The sequence below is a fragment of the Nipponia nippon genome, unplaced genomic scaffold (assembly GCF_047370975.1).
Source record: "Nipponia nippon isolate SJK-2023a ecotype South Korea unplaced genomic scaffold, ASM4737097v1 scaffold_23, whole genome shotgun sequence".
In the NCBI taxonomy this organism is placed as follows: Eukaryota; Metazoa; Chordata; class Aves; order Pelecaniformes; family Threskiornithidae; genus Nipponia; species Nipponia nippon.
The window spans coordinates 2493050-2511130 of NW_028262340.1; the positions used below are offsets into that span (position 1 = coordinate 2493050).

Genomic DNA, 18081 nt, shown 5'->3' on the forward strand with positions numbered 1-18081 from the left:
CCCAGGGCCACTCCAACCAAACCAATCCCTCAGGGCTCTTGCGGAGTCCATGCCCCTGCCTCCCCCAGCTCAGAGCAGGGGCAAGGGGCAGCGGGGCTGCGGGGAGCGGACGAGGGCTTCTCCTGCCCATCCGACACCACAGCTGGGGAGAACTACAGCACTGCAGCTGGCAAAGCCATAAATCTGTCCTGCAGGAGTCACCCGTTGCACCGACCGGAGGAAGAACCTCTCCCATCACCAGAGAACTGGAGAATGATAGAATAGTTGGGGTTGGAAGGGACCTTTAAAGGTCATCTAGTCCAACCCTCCTGCAATGAGCAGGGACATCTTCAACTCGATCAGGTTGCTCAGAGCCCCGTCCAACCTCACCTTGAACGTTTCCAGGGATGGAGCATCTACCACCTCTCTGGGCAACCTGTGCCAGTGTTTCACCACCCTCATCGTAAAAAATTTCTTCCTTATATCTAGGCCGAATTACACCACCAGTTCACCCTCCCAGCTTCAACACCTCTCTGCACACAGAGGGAAGCCAGGCAGGGCCGTCCCGTCGGGAGCAAAGCCCGCAAGCCTTGCAGCAGTCACTGCTGCCAGCCAGGGCTCCATGCGGCAATGTGCCCAGCCCAGTCCTTGTGGTGGGACCGCAGAGCCTGCCCACCCATGCCAGAGCCACCCTGGGGTGCTGGCTCTGCACCGGCAGCCTCTGCTCTGGACGCGCAGAGGCAAGAGGCACCATGAGAACTCGATTCTCACATTTTCAGTTGAAAACACCCTTCATGCCTCCGCTCAGAGCATTTCCAGAGGAGTCCATGAATGGCTGCTCACTATCTCATGGGCCGCAGACCACAGCTAAAGCCTTTGTTCTCATTCCTGTTTTCATATGGTCACACTTGCATGACGGACTTCAGTAAAGCCAACACACTCAGTATGTTACTTCTAGGAGCTACTGGGAAGAGAAGCGTTGATTCCTACAGGAGCTAAATCAAACCTTTCCTTTACTGAAAAAGCCACACAGTCCTGGAGAGAGGGAGTAATTTTAAAGGTTGATAGAACATCACTGAGTTTCCTGGGTTTGGTGCTAAAGGTTCACTATTAAAGAAAATTAAGTGCTCTCCAGCCACTCCGCTCCCAATTCAGACTTGTGCCTGGCGTTTCTCCCTCCCAGGTGCAGAATCCGACGTTTGCTCTTGCTCTATTTCATGCCATTGTTGATTGCCCAGTGATGATCGTCCAGTCTATCTAGATCCCTCTGCAAGGCCTCTCGGCCCTCAAGACAGCCAACAGCACCTCCCATTTGCTATCAGCAGCAAACTTGCTAATGGTGCATTCCACTCCTGCATCCAGATCGTTGATGCAAACACTGAACGGAACCGGCCCTAGCACTGAGCCCTGAGGAGCACCGCTGGTGACCGGTCCCCTGCCAGATGGAGCTCCATTCACTACAACCCTCGGAGCCCTGCTGTCCAGCCAGTTCTTCACCCACTGCACCCTGTACCTGCTCATCTCACACTTGGACAACTTGGCCAGAAGGATGCTTGGGAGGGACAGTGTTGGGCCCCTCACTACAAGAAGGACATTGAGGTGCTGGAGCGTGTCCAAAGAAGGGTGACGAAGCTGGTGAAGGGTCTAGAGCACAAGTCTTACGAGGAGCGGCTGGGGGAGCTGGGGTTGTTTAGTCTGGAGAAGAGGAGGCTGAGGGGAGACCTTATTGCTCTCTACAACTCCCTGAAAGGAGGCTGGAGCCGGGGGGGAGGGGGGGTCGGTCGGTCTCTTCTCCCCAGGAACAAGCGATAGGACAAGAGGAAACGGCCTCAGGCTGCGCCAGGGCAGGTTTGGGTTGGATATTAGGAAAAACTTCTTCACCCAAAGGGCTGTCAGGCCCTGGCCCAGGCTGCCCAGGGCAGGGGCTGAGTCTCCATGCCTGGAGGGATTTAAAAGACAGGTAGACGTGGTGCTTGAGGACATGGTTTAGTGGTGAACTTGGCAGTGCTGGGTTAACGGTTGGACTCGAGGATCTTAAGGGTCTTTTCCAACCTTAATGATTCTGTGATTTTATGAAATCCAGAAAAACCACATCCACTGTCTTGTCTTCAGCCACGAGGTGGGTGACCTCATCAAAGAAGGACAGAAGAGTAAATCAACAGGAATTGCCCTTGGGAAACCCATCCTGACTGTGCCTGATGATTGCATTATTCTTTAAATGCCCTTCAGTAGCACCCAGCGCAATCTCCTCCATCATTTTCCCAGGTACTGAGGTCAGACCAACAGCTCTGCAGTTTCCTGGGTCCTCCCTCGCACCCTTCTTGGCGATGGCAATACCATTGGCCAGCTTCCAGTCAGCAGGGACCTCCCCAGACTCCCAAGGCCTCGGCTAGATGATCGAGAGGGGGCCTGCCATAACATCCACGAGCTCCTTCGGTACTTGTGGATGAAGCCCATCGGGCCCCATGGACTTAGGAACTTCCAGCTGAGGCAACTGGTCCCTTACAATTTCTCTGTCCACAAATGGAAAGTCACTCTTCCCGCAGTCGTGCTCCTCCGACTCAGAGGACCGGGCTGATAGCTTGGCAAGTTGAGAGAACATCATGGAGTTTCCTGGTTTGGCTTCTCAAGGTTCTGTAGCAGAGAAAAGCAGAGGAAGCCAACCCAAGAAAGGGGTGGGGCGGCAGAGCACCACTTGATTTCATTTGCAAAATACATTTAGCTGGCGCTGCACTTATGCTTCATCTTATGGAGCAGCACGCAGAGCCTGCTGCCAGCTGAGAGCATCACCTGGGTACATGGACAGCCGCAGCAGAAGCAGCGCTCCTGAAATCACAGAGCGGGGGTTATTCCATAGAAGAGGGCATGGGCATTTCTGCACGGGGGCAAGGGGCCCAAGGGAAGAACTTCAGGTCTGGGGCACTTTGATGCCCAGCGCTGCAGCCTTCCCCGTCCCTCCCTGGGGACCAGCTCCCAGGGGCAACGGGACGCAGCACTGCCCTAGCAGGATTTGCCCAAAGGCAACTACGCTTGGATTCACGTCTTGGCTCAAAACAGCTCTCTCCAGGAAAAGAAACCAGGGCTTTCCAGCAATTTCTTCCATCGTCCGCTTCCTGTTGCCAGGAGACAGGCGCCGCGCTGTGATGTCACCGTGATGCAACACAGGCGTCACCGTGACGTTGCAGAACTCCCCAGGCAGCCGGCGCCACGGCCCTTCATTCTGCTGAGCGGCAGGACCAAGCCCGGCTGCTCGGGGAAAGGGCCACAGCTGGAAGTTGCAGCCAAGCTGTGAAAAAAGTACTTAAAATGGAGCCGCCATCACCAGAGACATCTGGGGCTTCCAACCCGGAGGAGCCGGATCGGCGGGCAGCTTCAACTTCTCCCGGCCAGCCAGGAGGTGAGGCGGCAGCCGCTGGGGATGCTGCCACCAGACCTCGCGCAGAAGAAAACGCCCTTCAAGGTTTGCCCGATGAATCCCCGGCCCCCACCCTGCGATTTGGTTTCTCGGAGAGCTGTGCCAACACCAACCAGGCTTCAGCCCGCCTCTTCCTCGAGAACCTCTGGGAGATCACTGGCAGCCATCGCTTCCGGTCCATCTGGTGGGGCAACGATGGCAACTGCGTCGTCATCGCAGAAAAACTCTTCAGCGAGGAAGTGCTGGGGAGGAGGGGACCCCTGGCGATCTTTGGAGTGGAGTCCATGAGAGGCTTCATTCTCCAGCTCAACCTCCACGGCTTCTGCAAAATGGAAGGGAATTCGCTCTTACTTGCCTCCATCGAGGAGCTGCAAGCAGCAGCGGCAGCAGGTTCTGCTCTGGGCAAGGTACGTCGGTTCCTCCGCACGCGAAAGAACCCTCGGGACATTCGGGGGTGAGAGGTTCACGTTCAGATAAAATAAGCCTTTACAAGGTAGGAGACGGGGATGGGAGCAAATCCGTGAAAGGGAAACATAGTCCCATCGGATCGTGCTGCTTCTGTGCTTGCTCTGCATCTGGCTGCACCACAAGTTTAAATCTTCTTGTGGCCTCTGTCTAATGCTGACAAGATACACGTCAGCATCACGTTATTCCCAACATGCCCATTCCACGCTGATGTGCCGGAAAACTGGTGGCATTTGGGTTTCTCCATCGGTTTTTAGGCTTTTTAAAACCCTACACTTCTCTGCTCCCAATTGCCCAAGACACAAGGGCGGTTATTACTTAACAAAACCCCATCCGAACATTTGATTCAGCCTCCACTTGAGGTTCAAAATGCCCCAGAGAGTCCTTTTTAATGCCCACGTTTGTCTCTGCTGATGCAGATGCTTAGTTATCGCATCTCTCTCTCCTCCGTGCAATGATGGCAACTAACTCCTCTCCTTTGCCTTCTGTAGCTGCTCTTCTACTACAACCCCTTTTTTAGGAGAGATTACCCCGGCCTCCTCCGCATGTTTATACAAAGTGCTGGTGACAGAAAGGGAGCCCCGGCTGCATCCCCGCTGGGCGCCCAGCCGAAGGAAGACCACGCGAGAAGACGACGACCTCATGCCCAGCCGGCGGTAGGAGCTGCGGAGCAGGAGAACGACACCCAGACATCTGCAACCACCAGCTCCGCACCGACCGAGCCACGGGCTGACACAACCGCCCGCACGGGCGGTGCCGGTCCACCCCCGCCAAAACGGCGCCGCAGCCACAGCCCCGCTGGCATCCAGGAGGCACCTCCTGCTCCATCCACGGCTTCACCGCCCCGTGTCTCACCGCCTGCCCCAAACACTCCCTTCCCACCAGCCACGGGACTCCCCGCACTGCCCTCCCGGCAGACAAATGGAGCTGCTGTGCAGGTCCCCGGGGCTGGCCTGCCTCTGTTCTGCGCTCCATGGTTTGCCATGGCCGCACTGGCCGCGGCTTCTGCCGTTGCCATGTCAGGGCCACCGCACGGCCAAGCTCCAACCCACCGCCACTGCCCAACCTGCACCTGCGGACCAAATACCGCAGCTGCCGGCAACGGGGCTGGACCCCAGCGGGGGCTGCACCAGAAAGAGCAGAGGTCTTAGCTAGCACCTAAGCGTCATAGAGGTAGAAACACATTAGGATAGGAATAAGTCATAAGCCATTGTTTCTTGTTCTCACTAATAAATCTGTTCAAGTTCTCTTGTCCTGTCTCTACAGTCTCATGGTCACTGTCTCGACGCCCGGGGCGGGCCGTTGCCTGCAGGGACATGAAGGGTTTGGCTCCAGCCCGCGAAAGCCAAAGGCCCCAGGCCCTAGCGCTGCACTCAGCAAAACTCAGCAGAAGGCCAACCTGGGGCTTCTCCAGGAGCTGCGCCAGCACCCAGGGCCACTCCAACCAAACCAATCCCTCAGGGCTCTTGCGGAGTCCATGCCCCTGCCTCCCCCAGCTCAGAGCAGGGGCAAGGGGCAGCGGGGCTGCGGGGAGCGGACGAGGGCTTCTCCTGCCCATCCGACACCACAGCTGGGGAGAACTACAGCACTGCAGCTGGCAAAGCCATAAATCTGTCCTGCAGGAGTCACCCGTTGCACCGACCGGAGGAAGAACCTCTCCCATCACCAGAGAACTGGAGAATGATAGAATAGTTGGGGTTGGAAGGGACCTTTAAAGGTCATCTAGTCCAACCCTCCTGCAATGAGCAGGGACATCTTCAACTCGATCAGGTTGCTCAGAGCCCCGTCCAACCTCACCTTGAACGTTTCCAGGGATGGAGCATCTACCACCTCTCTGGGCAACCTGTGCCAGTGTTTCACCACCCTCATCGTAAAAAATTTCTTCCTTATATCTAGGCCGAATTACACCACCAGTTCACCCTCCCAGCTTCAACACCTCTCTGCACACAGAGGGAAGCCAGGCAGGGCCGTCCCGTCGGGAGCAAAGCCCGCAAGCCTTGCAGCAGTCACTGCTGCCAGCCAGGGCTCCATGCGGCAATGTGCCCAGCCCAGTCCTTGTGGTGGGACCGCAGAGCCTGCCCACCCATGCCAGAGCCACCCTGGGGTGCTGGCTCTGCACCGGCAGCCTCTGCTCTGGACGCGCAGAGGCAAGAGGCACCATGAGAACTCGATTCTCACATTTTCAGTTGAAAACACCCTTCATGCCTCCGCTCAGAGCATTTCCAGAGGAGTCCATGAATGGCTGCTCACTATCTCATGGGCCGCAGACCACAGCTAAAGCCTTTGTTCTCATTCCTGTTTTCATATGGTCACACTTGCATGACGGACTTCAGTAAAGCCAACACACTCAGTATGTTACTTCTAGGAGCTACTGGGAAGAGAAGCGTTGATTCCTACAGGAGCTACATCAAACCTTTCCTTTACTGAAAAAGCCACACAGTCCTGGAGAGAGGGAGTAATTTTAAAGGTTGATAGAACATCACTGAGTTTCCTGGGTTTGGTGCTAAAGGTTCACTATTAAAGAAAATTAAGTGCTCTCCAGCCACTCCGCTCCCAATTCAGACTTGTGCCTGGCGTTTCTCCCTCCCAGGTGCAGAATCCGACGTTTGCTCTTGCTCTATTTCATGCCATTGTTGATTGCCCAGTGATGATCGTCCAGTCTATCTAGATCCCTCTGCAAGGCCTCTCGGCCCTCAAGACAGCCAACAGCACCTCCCATTTGCTATCAGCAGCAAACTTGCTAATGGTGCATTCCACTCCTGCATCCAGATCGTTGATGCAAACACTGAACGGAACCGGCCCTAGCACTGAGCCCTGAGGAGCACCGCTGGTGACCGGTCCCCTGCCAGATGGAGCTCCATTCACTACAACCCTCGGAGCCCTGCTGTCCAGCCAGTTCTTCACCCACTGCACCCTGTACCTGCTCATCTCACACTTGGACAACTTGGCCAGAAGGATGCTTGGGAGGGACAGTGTTGGGCCCCTCACTACAAGAAGGACATTGAGGTGCTGGAGCGTGTCCAAAGAAGGGTGACGAAGCTGGTGAAGGGTCTAGAGCACAAGTCTTACGAGGAGCGGCTGGGGGAGCTGGGGTTGTTTAGTCTGGAGAAGAGGAGGCTGAGGGGAGACCTTATTGCTCTCTACAACTCCCTGAAAGGAGGCTGGAGCCGGGGGGGAGGGGGGGTCGGTCGGTCTCTTCTCCCCAGGAACAAGCGATAGGACAAGAGGAAACGGCCTCAGGCTGCGCCAGGGCAGGTTTGGGTTGGATATTAGGAAAAACTTCTTCACCCAAAGGGCTGTCAGGCCCTGGCCCAGGCTGCCCAGGGCAGGGGGCTGAGTCTCCATGCCTGGAGGGATTTAAAAGACAGGTAGACGTGGTGCTTGAGGACATGGTTTAGTGGTGAACTTGGCAGTGCTGGGTTAACGGTTGGACTCGAGGATCTTAAGGGTCTTTTCCAACCTTAATGATTCTGTGATTTTATGAAATCCAGAAAAACCACATCCACTGTCTTGTCTTCAGCCACGAGGTGGGTGACCTCATCAAAGAAGGACAGAAGAGTAAATCAACAGGAATTGCCCTTGGGAAACCCATCCTGACTGTGCCTGATGATTGCATTATTCTTTAAATGCCCTTCAGTAGCACCCAGCGCAATCTCCTCCATCATTTTCCCAGGTACTGAGGTCAGACCAACAGCTCTGCAGTTTCCTGGGTCCTCCCTCGCACCCTTCTTGGCGATGGCAATACCATTGGCCAGCTTCCAGTCAGCAGGGACCTCCCCAGACTCCCAAGGCCTCGGCTAGATGATCGAGAGGGGTCCTGCCATAACATCCACGAGCTCCTTCGGTACTTGTGGATGAAGCCCATCGGGCCCCATGGACTTAGGAACTTCCAGCTGAGGCAACTGGTCCCTTACAATTTCTCTGTCCACAAATGGAAAGTCACTCTTCCCGCAGTCGTGCTCCTCCGACTCAGAGGACCGGGCTGATAGCTTGGCAAGTTGAGAGAACATCATGGAGTTTCCTGGTTTGGCTTCTCAAGGTTCTGTAGCAGAGAAAAGCAGAGGAAGCCAACCCAAGAAAGGGGTGGGGCGGCAGAGCACCACTTGATTTCATTTGCAAAATACATTTAGCTGGCGCTGCACTTATGCTTCATCTTATGGAGCAGCACGCAGAGCCTGCTGCCAGCTGAGAGCATCACCTGGGTACATGGACAGCCGCAGCAGAAGCAGCGCTCCTGAAATCACAGAGCGGGGGTTATTCCATAGAAGAGGGCATGGGCATTTCTGCACGGGGGCAAGGGGCCCAAGGGAAGAACTTCAGGTCTGGGGCACTTTGATGCCCAGCGCTGCAGCCTTCCCCGTCCCTCCCTGGGGACCAGCTCCCAGGGGCAACGGGACGCAGCACTGCCCTAGCAGGATTTGCCCAAAGGCAACTACGCTTGGATTCACGTCTTGGCTCAAAACAGCTCTCTCCAGGAAAAGAAACCAGGGCTTTCCAGCAATTTCTTCCATCGTCCGCTTCCTGTTGCCAGGAGACAGGCGCCGCGCTGTGATGTCACCGTGATGCAACACAGGCGTCACCGTGACGTTGCAGAACTCCCCAGGCAGCCGGCGCCACGGCCCTTCATTCTGCTGAGCGGCAGGACCAAGCCCGGCTGCTCGGGGAAAGGGCCACAGCTGGAAGTTGCAGCCAAGCTGTGAAAAAAGTACTTAAAATGGAGCCGCCATCACCAGAGACATCTGGGGCTTCCAACCCGGAGGAGCCGGATCGGCGGGCAGCTTCAACTTCTCCCGGCCAGCCAGGAGGTGAGGCGGCAGCCGCTGGGGATGCTGCCACCAGACCTCGCGCAGAAGAAAACGCCCTTCAAGGTTTGCCCGATGAATCCCCGGCCCCCACCCTGCGATTTGGTTTCTCGGAGAGCTGTGCCAACACCAACCAGGCTTCAGCCCGCCTCTTCCTCGAGAACCTCTGGGAGATCACTGGCAGCCATCGCTTCCGGTCCATCTGGTGGGGCAACGATGGCAACTGCGTCGTCATCGCAGAAAAACTCTTCAGCGAGGAAGTGCTGGGGAGGAGGGGACCCCTGGCGATCTTTGGAGTGGAGTCCATGAGAGGCTTCATTCTCCAGCTCAACCTCCACGGCTTCTGCAAAATGGAAGGGAATTCGCTCTTACTTGCCTCCATCGAGGAGCTGCAAGCAGCAGCGGCAGCAGGTTCTGCTCTGGGCAAGGTACGTCGGTTCCTCCGCACGCGAAAGAACCCTCGGGACATTCGGGGGTGAGAGGTTCACGTTCAGATAAAATAAGCCTTTACAAGGTAGGAGACGGGGATGGGAGCAAATCCGTGAAAGGGAAACATAGTCCCATCGGATCGTGCTGCTTCTGTGCTTGCTCTGCATCTGGCTGCACCACAAGTTTAAATCTTCTTGTGGCCTCTGTCTAATGCTGACAAGATACACGCCAGCATCACGTTATTCCCAACATGCCCATTCCACGCTGATGTGCCGGAAAACTGGTGGCATTTGGGTTTCTCCATCGGTTTTTAGGCTTTTTAAAACCCTACACTTCTCTGCTCCCAATTGCCCAAGACACAAGGGCGGTTATTACTTAACAAAACCCCATCCGAACATTTGATTCAGCCTCCACTTGAGGTTCAAAATGCCCCAGAGAGTCCTTTTTAATGCCCACGTTTGTCTCTGCTGATGCAGATGCTTAGTTATCGCATCTCTCTCTCCTCCGTGCAATGATGGCAACTAACTCCTCTCCTTTGCCTTCTGTAGCTGCTCTTCTACTACAACCCCTTTTTTAGGAGAGATTACCCCGGCCTCCTCTGCATGTTTATACAAAGTGCTGGTGACAGAAAGGGAGCCCCGGCTGCATCCCCGCTGGGCGCCCAGCCGAAGGAAGACCACGCGAGAAGACGACGACCTCATGCCCAGCCGGCGGTAGGAGCTGCGGAGCAGGAGAACGACACCCAGACATCTGCAACCACCAGCTCCGCACCGACCGAGCCACGGGCTGACACAACCGCCCGCACGGGCGGTGCCGGTCCACCCCCGCCAAAACGGCGCCGCAGCCACAGCCCCGCTGGCATCCAGGAGGCACCTCCTGCTCCATCCACGGCTTCACCGCCCCGTGTCTCACCGCCTGCCCCAAACACTCCCTTCCCACCAGCCACGGGACTCCCCGCACTGCCCTCCGGGCAGACAAATGGAGCTGCTGTGCAGGTCCCCGGGGCTGGCCTGCCTCTGTTCTGCGCTCCATGGTTTGCCATGGCCGCACTGGCCGCGGCTTCTGCCGTTGCCATGTCAGGGCCACCGCACGGCCAAGCTCCAACCCACCGCCACTGCCCAACCTGCACCTGCGGACCAAATACCGCAGCGGCCGGCAACGGGGCTGGACCCCAGCGGGGGCTGCACCAGAAAGAGCAGAGGTCTTAGCTAGCACCTAAGCGTCATAGAGGTAGAAACACATTAGGATAGGAATAAGTCATAAGCCATTGTTTCTTGTTCTCACTAATAAATCTGTTCAAGTTCTCTTGTCCTGTCTCTACAGTCTCATGGTCACTGTCTCGACGCCCGGGGCGGGCCGTTGCCTGCAGGGACATGAAGGGTTTGGCTCCAGCCCGCGAAAGCCAAAGGCCCCAGGCCCTAGCGCTGCACTCAGCAAAACTCAGCAGAAGGCCAACCTGGGGCTTCTCCAGGAGCTGCGCCAGCACCCAGGGCCACTCCAACCAAACCAATCCCTCAGGGCTCTTGCGGAGTCCATGCCCCTGCCTCCCCCAGCTCAGAGCAGGGGCAAGGGGCAGCGGGGCTGCGGGGAGCGGACGAGGGCTTCTCCTGCCCATCCGACACCACAGCTGGGGAGAACTACAGCACTGCAGCTGGCAAAGCCATAAATCTGTCCTGCAGGAGTCACCCGTTGCACCGACCGGAGGAAGAACCTCTCCCATCACCAGAGAACTGGAGAATGATAGAATAGTTGGGGTTGGAAGGGACCTTTAAAGGTCATCTAGTCCAACCCTCCTGCAATGAGCAGGGACATCTTCAGCTCGATCAGGTTGCTCAGAGCCCCGTCCAACCTCACCTTGAACGTTTCCAGGGATGGAGCATCTACCACCTCTCTGGGCAACCTGTGCCAGTGTTTCACCACCCTCATCGTAAAAAATTTCTTCCTTATATCTAGGCCGAATTACACCACCAGTTCACCCTCCCAGCTTCAACACCTCTCTGCACACAGAGGGAAGCCAGGCAGGGCCGTCCCGTCGGGAGCAAAGCCCGCAAGCCTTGCAGCAGTCACTGCTGCCAGCCAGGGCTCCATGCGGCAATGTGCCCAGCCCAGTCCTTGTGGTGGGACCGCAGAGCCTGCCCACCCATGCCAGAGCCACCCTGGGGTGCTGGCTCTGCACCGGCAGCCTCTGCTCTGGACGCGCAGAGGCAAGAGGCACCATGAGAACTCGATTCTCACATTTTCAGTTGAAAACACCCTTCATGCCTCCGCTCAGAGCATTTCCAGAGGAGTCCATGAATGGCTGCTCACTATCTCATGGGCCGCAGACCACAGCTAAAGCCTTTGTTCTCATTCCTGTTTTCATATGGTCACACTTGCATGACGGACTTCAGTAAAGCCAACACACTCAGTATGTTACTTCTAGGAGCTACTGGGAAGAGAAGCGTTGATTCCTACAGGAGCTACATCAAACCTTTCCTTTACTGAAAAAGCCACACAGTCCTGGAGAGAGGGAGTAATTTTAAAGGTTGATAGAACATCACTGAGTTTCCTGGGTTTGGTGCTAAAGGTTCACTATTAAAGAAAATTAAGTGCTCTCCAGCCACTCCGCTCCCAATTCAGACTTGTGCCTGGCGTTTCTCCCTCCCAGGTGCAGAATCCGACGTTTGCTCTTGCTCTATTTCATGCCATTGTTGATTGCCCAGTGATGATCGTCCAGTCTATCTAGATCCCTCTGCAAGGCCTCTCGGCCCTCAAGACAGCCAACAGCACCTCCCATTTGCTATCAGCAGCAAACTTGCTAATGGTGCATTCCACTCCTGCATCCAGATCGTTGATGCAAACACTGAACGGAACCGGCCCTAGCACTGAGCCCTGAGGAGCACCGCTGGTGACCGGTCCCCTGCCAGATGGAGCTCCATTCACTACAACCCTCGGAGCCCTGCTGTCCAGCCAGTTCTTCACCCACTGCACCCTGTACCTGCTCATCTCACACTTGGACAACTTGGCCAGAAGGATGCTTGGGAGGGACAGTGTTGGGCCCCTCACTACAAGAAGGACATTGAGGTGCTGGAGCGTGTCCAAAGAAGGGTGACGAAGCTGGTGAAGGGTCTAGAGCACAAGTCTTACGAGGAGCGGCTGGGGGAGCTGGGGTTGTTTAGTCTGGAGAAGAGGAGGCTGAGGGGAGACCTTATTGCTCTCTACAACTCCCTGAAAGGAGGCTGGAGCCGGGGGGGAGGGGGGGTCGGTCGGTCTCTTCTCCCCAGGAACAAGCGATAGGACAAGAGGAAACGGCCTCAGGCTGCGCCAGGGCAGGTTTGGGTTGGATATTAGGAAAAACTTCTTCACCCAAAGGGCTGTCAGGCCCTGGCCCAGGCTGCCCAGGGCAGGGGGCTGAGTCTCCATGCCTGGAGGGATTTAAAAGACAGGTAGACGTGGTGCTTGAGGACATGGTTTAGTGGTGAACTTGGCAGTGCTGGGTTAACGGTTGGACTCGAGGATCTTAAGGGTCTTTTCCAACCTTAATGATTCTGTGATTTTATGAAATCCAGAAAAACCACATCCACTGTCTTGTCTTCAGCCACGAGGTGGGTGACCTCATCAAAGAAGGACAGAAGAGTAAATCAACAGGAATTGCCCTTGGGAAACCCATCCTGACTGTGCCTGATGATTGCATTATTCTTTAAATGCCCTTCAGTAGCACCCAGCGCAATCTCCTCCATCATTTTCCCAGGTACTGAGGTCAGACCAACAGCTCTGCAGTTTCCTGGGTCCTCCCTCGCACCCTTCTTGGCGATGGCAATACCATTGGCCAGCTTCCAGTCAGCAGGGACCTCCCCAGACTCCCAAGGCCTCGGCTAGATGATCGAGAGGGGGCCTGCCATAACATCCACGAGCTCCTTCGGTACTTGTGGATGAAGCCCATCGGGCCCCATGGACTTAGGAACTTCCAGCTGAGGCAACTGGTCCCTTACAATTTCTCTGTCCACAAATGGAAAGTCACTCTTCCCGCAGTCGTGCTCCTCCGACTCAGAGGACCGGGCTGATAGCTTGGCAAGTTGAGAGAACATCATGGAGTTTCCTGGTTTGGCTTCTCAAGGTTCTGTAGCAGAGAAAAGCAGAGGAAGCCAACCCAAGAAAGGGGTGGGGCGGCAGAGCACCACTTGATTTCATTTGCAAAATACATTTAGCTGGCGCTGCACTTATGCTTCATCTTATGGAGCAGCACGCAGAGCCTGCTGCCAGCTGAGAGCATCACCTGGGTACATGGACAGCCGCAGCAGAAGCAGCGCTCCTGAAATCACAGAGCGGGGGTTATTCCATAGAAGAGGGCATGGGCATTTCTGCACGGGGGCAAGGGGCCCAAGGGAAGAACTTCAGGTCTGGGGCACTTTGATGCCCAGCGCTGCAGCCTTCCCCGTCCCTCCCTGGGGACCAGCTCCCAGGGGCAACGGGACGCAGCACTGCCCTAGCAGGATTTGCCCAAAGGCAACTACGCTTGGATTCACGTCTTGGCTCAAAACAGCTCTCTCCAGGAAAAGAAACCAGGGCTTTCCAGCAATTTCTTCCATCGTCCGCTTCCTGTTGCCAGGAGACAGGCGCCGCGCTGTGATGTCACCGTGATGCAACACAGGCGTCACCGTGACGTTGCAGAACTCCCCAGGCAGCCGGCGCCACGGCCCTTCATTCTGCTGAGCGGCAGGACCAAGCCCGGCTGCTCGGGGAAAGGGCCACAGCTGGAAGTTGCAGCCAAGCTGTGAAAAAAGTACTTAAAATGGAGCCGCCATCACCAGAGACATCTGGGGCTTCCAACCCGGAGGAGCCGGATCGGCGGGCAGCTTCAACTTCTCCCGGCCAGCCAGGAGGTGAGGCGGCAGCCGCTGGGGATGCTGCCACCAGACCTCGCGCAGAAGAAAACGCCCTTCAAGGTTTGCCCGATGAATCCCCGGCCCCCACCCTGCGATTTGGTTTCTCGGAGAGCTGTGCCAACACCAACCAGGCTTCAGCCCGCCTCTTCCTCGAGAACCTCTGGGAGATCACTGGCAGCCATCGCTTCCGGTCCATCTGGTGGGGCAACGATGGCAACTGCGTCGTCATCGCAGAAAAACTCTTCAGCGAGGAAGTGCTGGGGAGGAGGGGACCCCTGGCGATCTTTGGAGTGGAGTCCATGAGAGGCTTCATTCTCCAGCTCAACCTCCACGGCTTCTGCAAAATGGAAGGGAATTCGCTCTTACTTGCCTCCATCGAGGAGCTGCAAGCAGCAGCGGCAGCAGGTTCTGCTCTGGGCAAGGTACGTCGGTTCCTCCGCACGCGAAAGAACCCTCGGGACATTCGGGGGTGAGAGGTTCACGTTCAGATAAAATAAGCCTTTACAAGGTAGGAGACGGGGATGGGAGCAAATCCGTGAAAGGGAAACATAGTCCCATCGGATCGTGCTGCTTCTGTGCTTGCTCTGCATCTGGCTGCACCACAAGTTTAAATCTTCTTGTGGCCTCTGTCTAATGCTGACAAGATACACGCCAGCATCACGTTATTCCCAACATGCCCATTCCACGCTGATGTGCCGGAAAACTGGTGGCATTTGGGTTTCTCCATCGGTTTTTAGGCTTTTTAAAACCCTACACTTCTCTGCTCCCAATTGCCCAAGACACAAGGGCGGTTATTACTTAACAAAACCCCATCCGAACATTTGATTCAGCCTCCACTTGAGGTTCAAAATGCCCCAGAGAGTCCTTTTTAATGCCCACGTTTGTCTCTGCTGATGCAGATGCTTAGTTATCGCATCTCTCTCTCCTCCGTGCAATGATGGCAACTAACTCCTCTCCTTTGCCTTCTGTAGCTGCTCTTCTACTACAACCCCTTTTTTAGGAGAGATTACCCCGGCCTCCTCCGCATGTTTATACAAAGTGCTGGTGACAGAAAGGGAGCCCCGGCTGCATCCCCGCTGGGCGCCCAGCCGAAGGAAGACCACGCGAGAAGACGACGACCTCATGCCCAGCCGGCGGTAGGAGCTGCGGAGCAGGAGAACGACACCCAGACATCTGCAACCACCAGCTCCGCACCGACCGAGCCACGGGCTGACACAACCGCCCGCACGGGCGGTGCCGGTCCACCCCCGCCAAAACGGCGCCGCAGCCACAGCCCCGCTGGCATCCAGGAGGCACCTCCTGCTCCATCCACGGCTTCACCGCCCCGTGTCTCACCGCCTGCCCCAAACACTCCCTTCCCACCAGCCACGGGACTCCCCGCACTGCCCTCCGGGCAGACAAATGGAGCTGCTGTGCAGGTCCCCGGGGCTGGCCTGCCTCTGTTCTGCGCTCCATGGTTTGCCATGGCCGCACTGGCCGCGGCTTCTGCCGTTGCCATGTCAGGGCCACCGCACGGCCAAGCTCCAACCCACCGCCACTGCCCAACCTGCACCTGCGGACCAAATACCGCAGCGGCCGGCAACGGGGCTGGACCCCAGCGGGGGCTGCACCAGAAAGAGCAGAGGTCTTAGCTAGCACCTAAGCGTCATAGAGGTAGAAACACATTAGGATAGGAATAAGTCATAAGCCATTGTTTCTTGTTCTCACTAATAAATCTGTTCAAGTTCTCTTGTCCTGTCTCTACAGTCTCATGGTCACTGTCTCGACGCCCGGGGCGGGCCGTTGCCTGCAGGGACATGAAGGGTTTGGCTCCAGCCCGCGAAAGCCAAAGGCCCCAGGCCCTAGCGCTGCACTCAGCAAAACTCAGCAGAAGGCCAACCTGGGGCTTCTCCAGGAGCTGCGCCAGCACCCAGGGCCACTCCAACCAAACCAATCCCTCAGGGCTCTTGCGGAGTCCATGCCCCTGCCTCCCCCAGCTCAGAGCAGGGGCAAGGGGCAGCGGGGCTGCGGGGAGCGGACGAGGGCTTCTCCTGCCCATCCGACACCACAGCTGGGGAGAACTACAGCACTGCAGCTGGCAAAGCCATAAATCTGTCCTGCAGGAGTCACCCGTTGCACCGACCGGAGGAAGAACCTCTCCCATCACCAGAGAACTGGAGAATGATAGAATAGTTGGGGTTGGAAGGGACCTTTAAAGGTCATCTAGTCCAACCCTCCTGCAATGAGCAGGGACATCTTCAGCTCGATCAGGTTGCTCAGAGCCCCGTCCAACCTCACCTTGAACGTTTCCAGGGATGGAGCATCTACCACCTCTCTGGGCAACCTGTGCCAGTGTTTCACCACCCTCATCGTAAAAAATTTCTTCCTTATATCTAGGCCGAATTACACCACCAGTTCACCCTCCCAGCTTCAACACCTCTCTGCACACAGAGGGAAGCCAGGCAGGGCCGTCCCGTCGGGAGCAAAGCCCGCAAGCCTTGCAGCAGTCACTGCTGCCAGCCAGGGCTCCATGCGGCAATGTGCCCAGCCCAGTCCTTGTGGTGGGACCGCAGAGCCTGCCCACCCATGCCAGAGCCACCCTGGGGTGCTGGCTCTGCACCGGCAGCCTCTGCTCTGGACGCGCAGAGGCAAGAGGCACCATGAGAACTCGATTCTCACATTTTCAGTTGAAAACACCCTTCATGCCTCCGCTCAGAGCATTTCCAGAGGAGTCCATGAATGGCTGCTCACTATCTCATGGGCCGCAGACCACAGCTAAAGCCTTTGTTCTCATTCCTGTTTTCATATGGTCACACTTGCATGACGGACTTCAGTAAAGCCAACACACTCAGTATGTTACTTCTAGGAGCTACTGGGAAGAGAAGCGTTGATTCCTACAGGAGCTACATCAAACCTTTCCTTTACTGAAAAAGCCACACAGTCCTGGAGAGAGGGAGTAATTTTAAAGGTTGATAGAACATCACTGAGTTTCCTGGGTTTGGTGCTAAAGGTTCACTATTAAAGAAAATTAAGTGCTCTCCAGCCACTCCGCTCCCAATTCAGACTTGTGCCTGGCGTTTCTCCCTCCCAGGTGCAGAATCCGACGTTTGCTCTTGCTCTATTTCATGCCATTGTTGATTGCCCAGTGATGATCGTCCAGTCTATCTAGATCCCTCTGCAAGGCCTCTCGGCCCTCAAGACAGCCAACAGCACCTCCCATTTGCTATCAGCAGCAAACTTGCTAATGGTGCATTCCACTCCTGCATCCAGATCGTTGATGCAAACACTGAACGGAACCGGCCCTAGCACTGAGCCCTGAGGAGCACCGCTGGTGACCGGTCCCCTGCCAGATGGAGCTCCATTCACTACAACCCTCGGAGCCCTGCTGTCCAGCCAGTTCTTCACCCACTGCACCCTGTACCTGCTCATCTCACACTTGGACAACTTGGCCAGAAGGATGCTTGGGAGGGACAGTGTTGGGCCCCTCACTACAAGAAGGACATTGAGGTGCTGGAGCGTGTCCAAAGAAGGGTGACGAAGCTGGTGAAGGGTCTAGAGCACAAGTCTTACGAGGAGCGGCTGGGGGAGCTGGGGTTGTTTAGTCTGGAGAAGAGGAGGCTGAGGGGAGACCTTATTGCTCTCTACAACTCCCTGAAAGGAGGCTGGAGCCGGGGGGAGGGGGGGTCGGTCGGTCTCTTCTCCCCAGGAACAAGCGATAGGACAAGAGGAAACGGCCTCAGGCTGCGCCAGGGCAGGTTTGGGTTGGATATTAGGAAAAACTTCTTCACCCAAAGGGCTGTCAGGCCCTGGCCCAGGCTGCCCAGGGCAGGGGCTGAGTCTCCATGCCTGGAGGGATTTAAAAGACAGGTAGACGTGGTGCTTGAGGACATGGTTTAGTGGTGAACTTGGCAGTGCTGGGTTAACGGTTGGACTCGAGGATCTTAAGGGTCTTTTCCAACCTTAATGATTCTGTGATTTTATGAAATCCAGAAAAACCACATCCACTGTCTTGTCTTCAGCCACGAGGTGGGTGACCTCATCAAAGAAGGACAGAAGAGTAAATCAACAGGAATTGCCCTTGGGAAACCCATCCTGACTGTGCCTGATGATTGCATTATTCTTTAAATGCCCTTCAGTAGCACCCAGC

At 56.1% G+C, this 18081-nt stretch overlaps 3 protein-coding genes across 3 annotated transcripts; all 3 read left to right on the plus strand.

Moving 5' to 3' along the window:
• The first annotated feature begins 2790 nt into the window (after positions 1–2790).
• On the plus strand, positions 2791–5010 carry LOC148055347 (uncharacterized). The gene is made up of 2 exons (XM_087761279.1): positions 2791–3801; positions 4351–5010. Exons 1-2 carry the CDS (start codon positions 3286–3288, stop codon positions 5008–5010), a joined length of 1176 nt encoding a protein of 391 aa, XP_087617405.1. The 5' UTR covers positions 2791–3285.
• Positions 5011–8078: 3068 nt separating this feature from the next.
• On the plus strand, positions 8079–10298 carry LOC148055348 (uncharacterized). The gene is made up of 2 exons (XM_087761280.1): positions 8079–9089; positions 9639–10298. Exons 1-2 carry the CDS (start codon positions 8574–8576, stop codon positions 10296–10298), a joined length of 1176 nt encoding a protein of 391 aa, XP_087617406.1. The 5' UTR covers positions 8079–8573.
• Positions 10299–13366: 3068 nt separating this feature from the next.
• Positions 13367–15096, plus strand: LOC148055349 (heat shock transcription factor, Y-linked-like). The gene has a single exon (XM_087761006.1). The coding sequence runs from the start codon at positions 13862–13864 to the stop codon at positions 14426–14428; it is 567 nt and encodes a 188-aa protein (XP_087617132.1). The 5' UTR covers positions 13367–13861; the 3' UTR covers positions 14429–15096.
• The last annotated feature ends 2985 nt before the right edge of the window (positions 15097–18081 follow it).

Coding starts and splice junctions, on each gene's coding strand:
- LOC148055347 (XM_087761279.1), top strand. CDS start 3,286: ATGGAGCCGCCATCACCAGAGACATCTGGGGCTTCCAACCCGGAGGAG. Junction 3,802..4,350: donor CAGGTTCTGCTCTGGGCAAG/GTACGTCGGTTC, acceptor TGCCTTCTGTAG/CTGCTCTTCTACTACAACCC.
- LOC148055348 (XM_087761280.1), top strand. CDS start 8,574: ATGGAGCCGCCATCACCAGAGACATCTGGGGCTTCCAACCCGGAGGAG. Junction 9,090..9,638: donor CAGGTTCTGCTCTGGGCAAG/GTACGTCGGTTC, acceptor TGCCTTCTGTAG/CTGCTCTTCTACTACAACCC.
- LOC148055349 (XM_087761006.1), top strand. CDS start 13,862: ATGGAGCCGCCATCACCAGAGACATCTGGGGCTTCCAACCCGGAGGAG.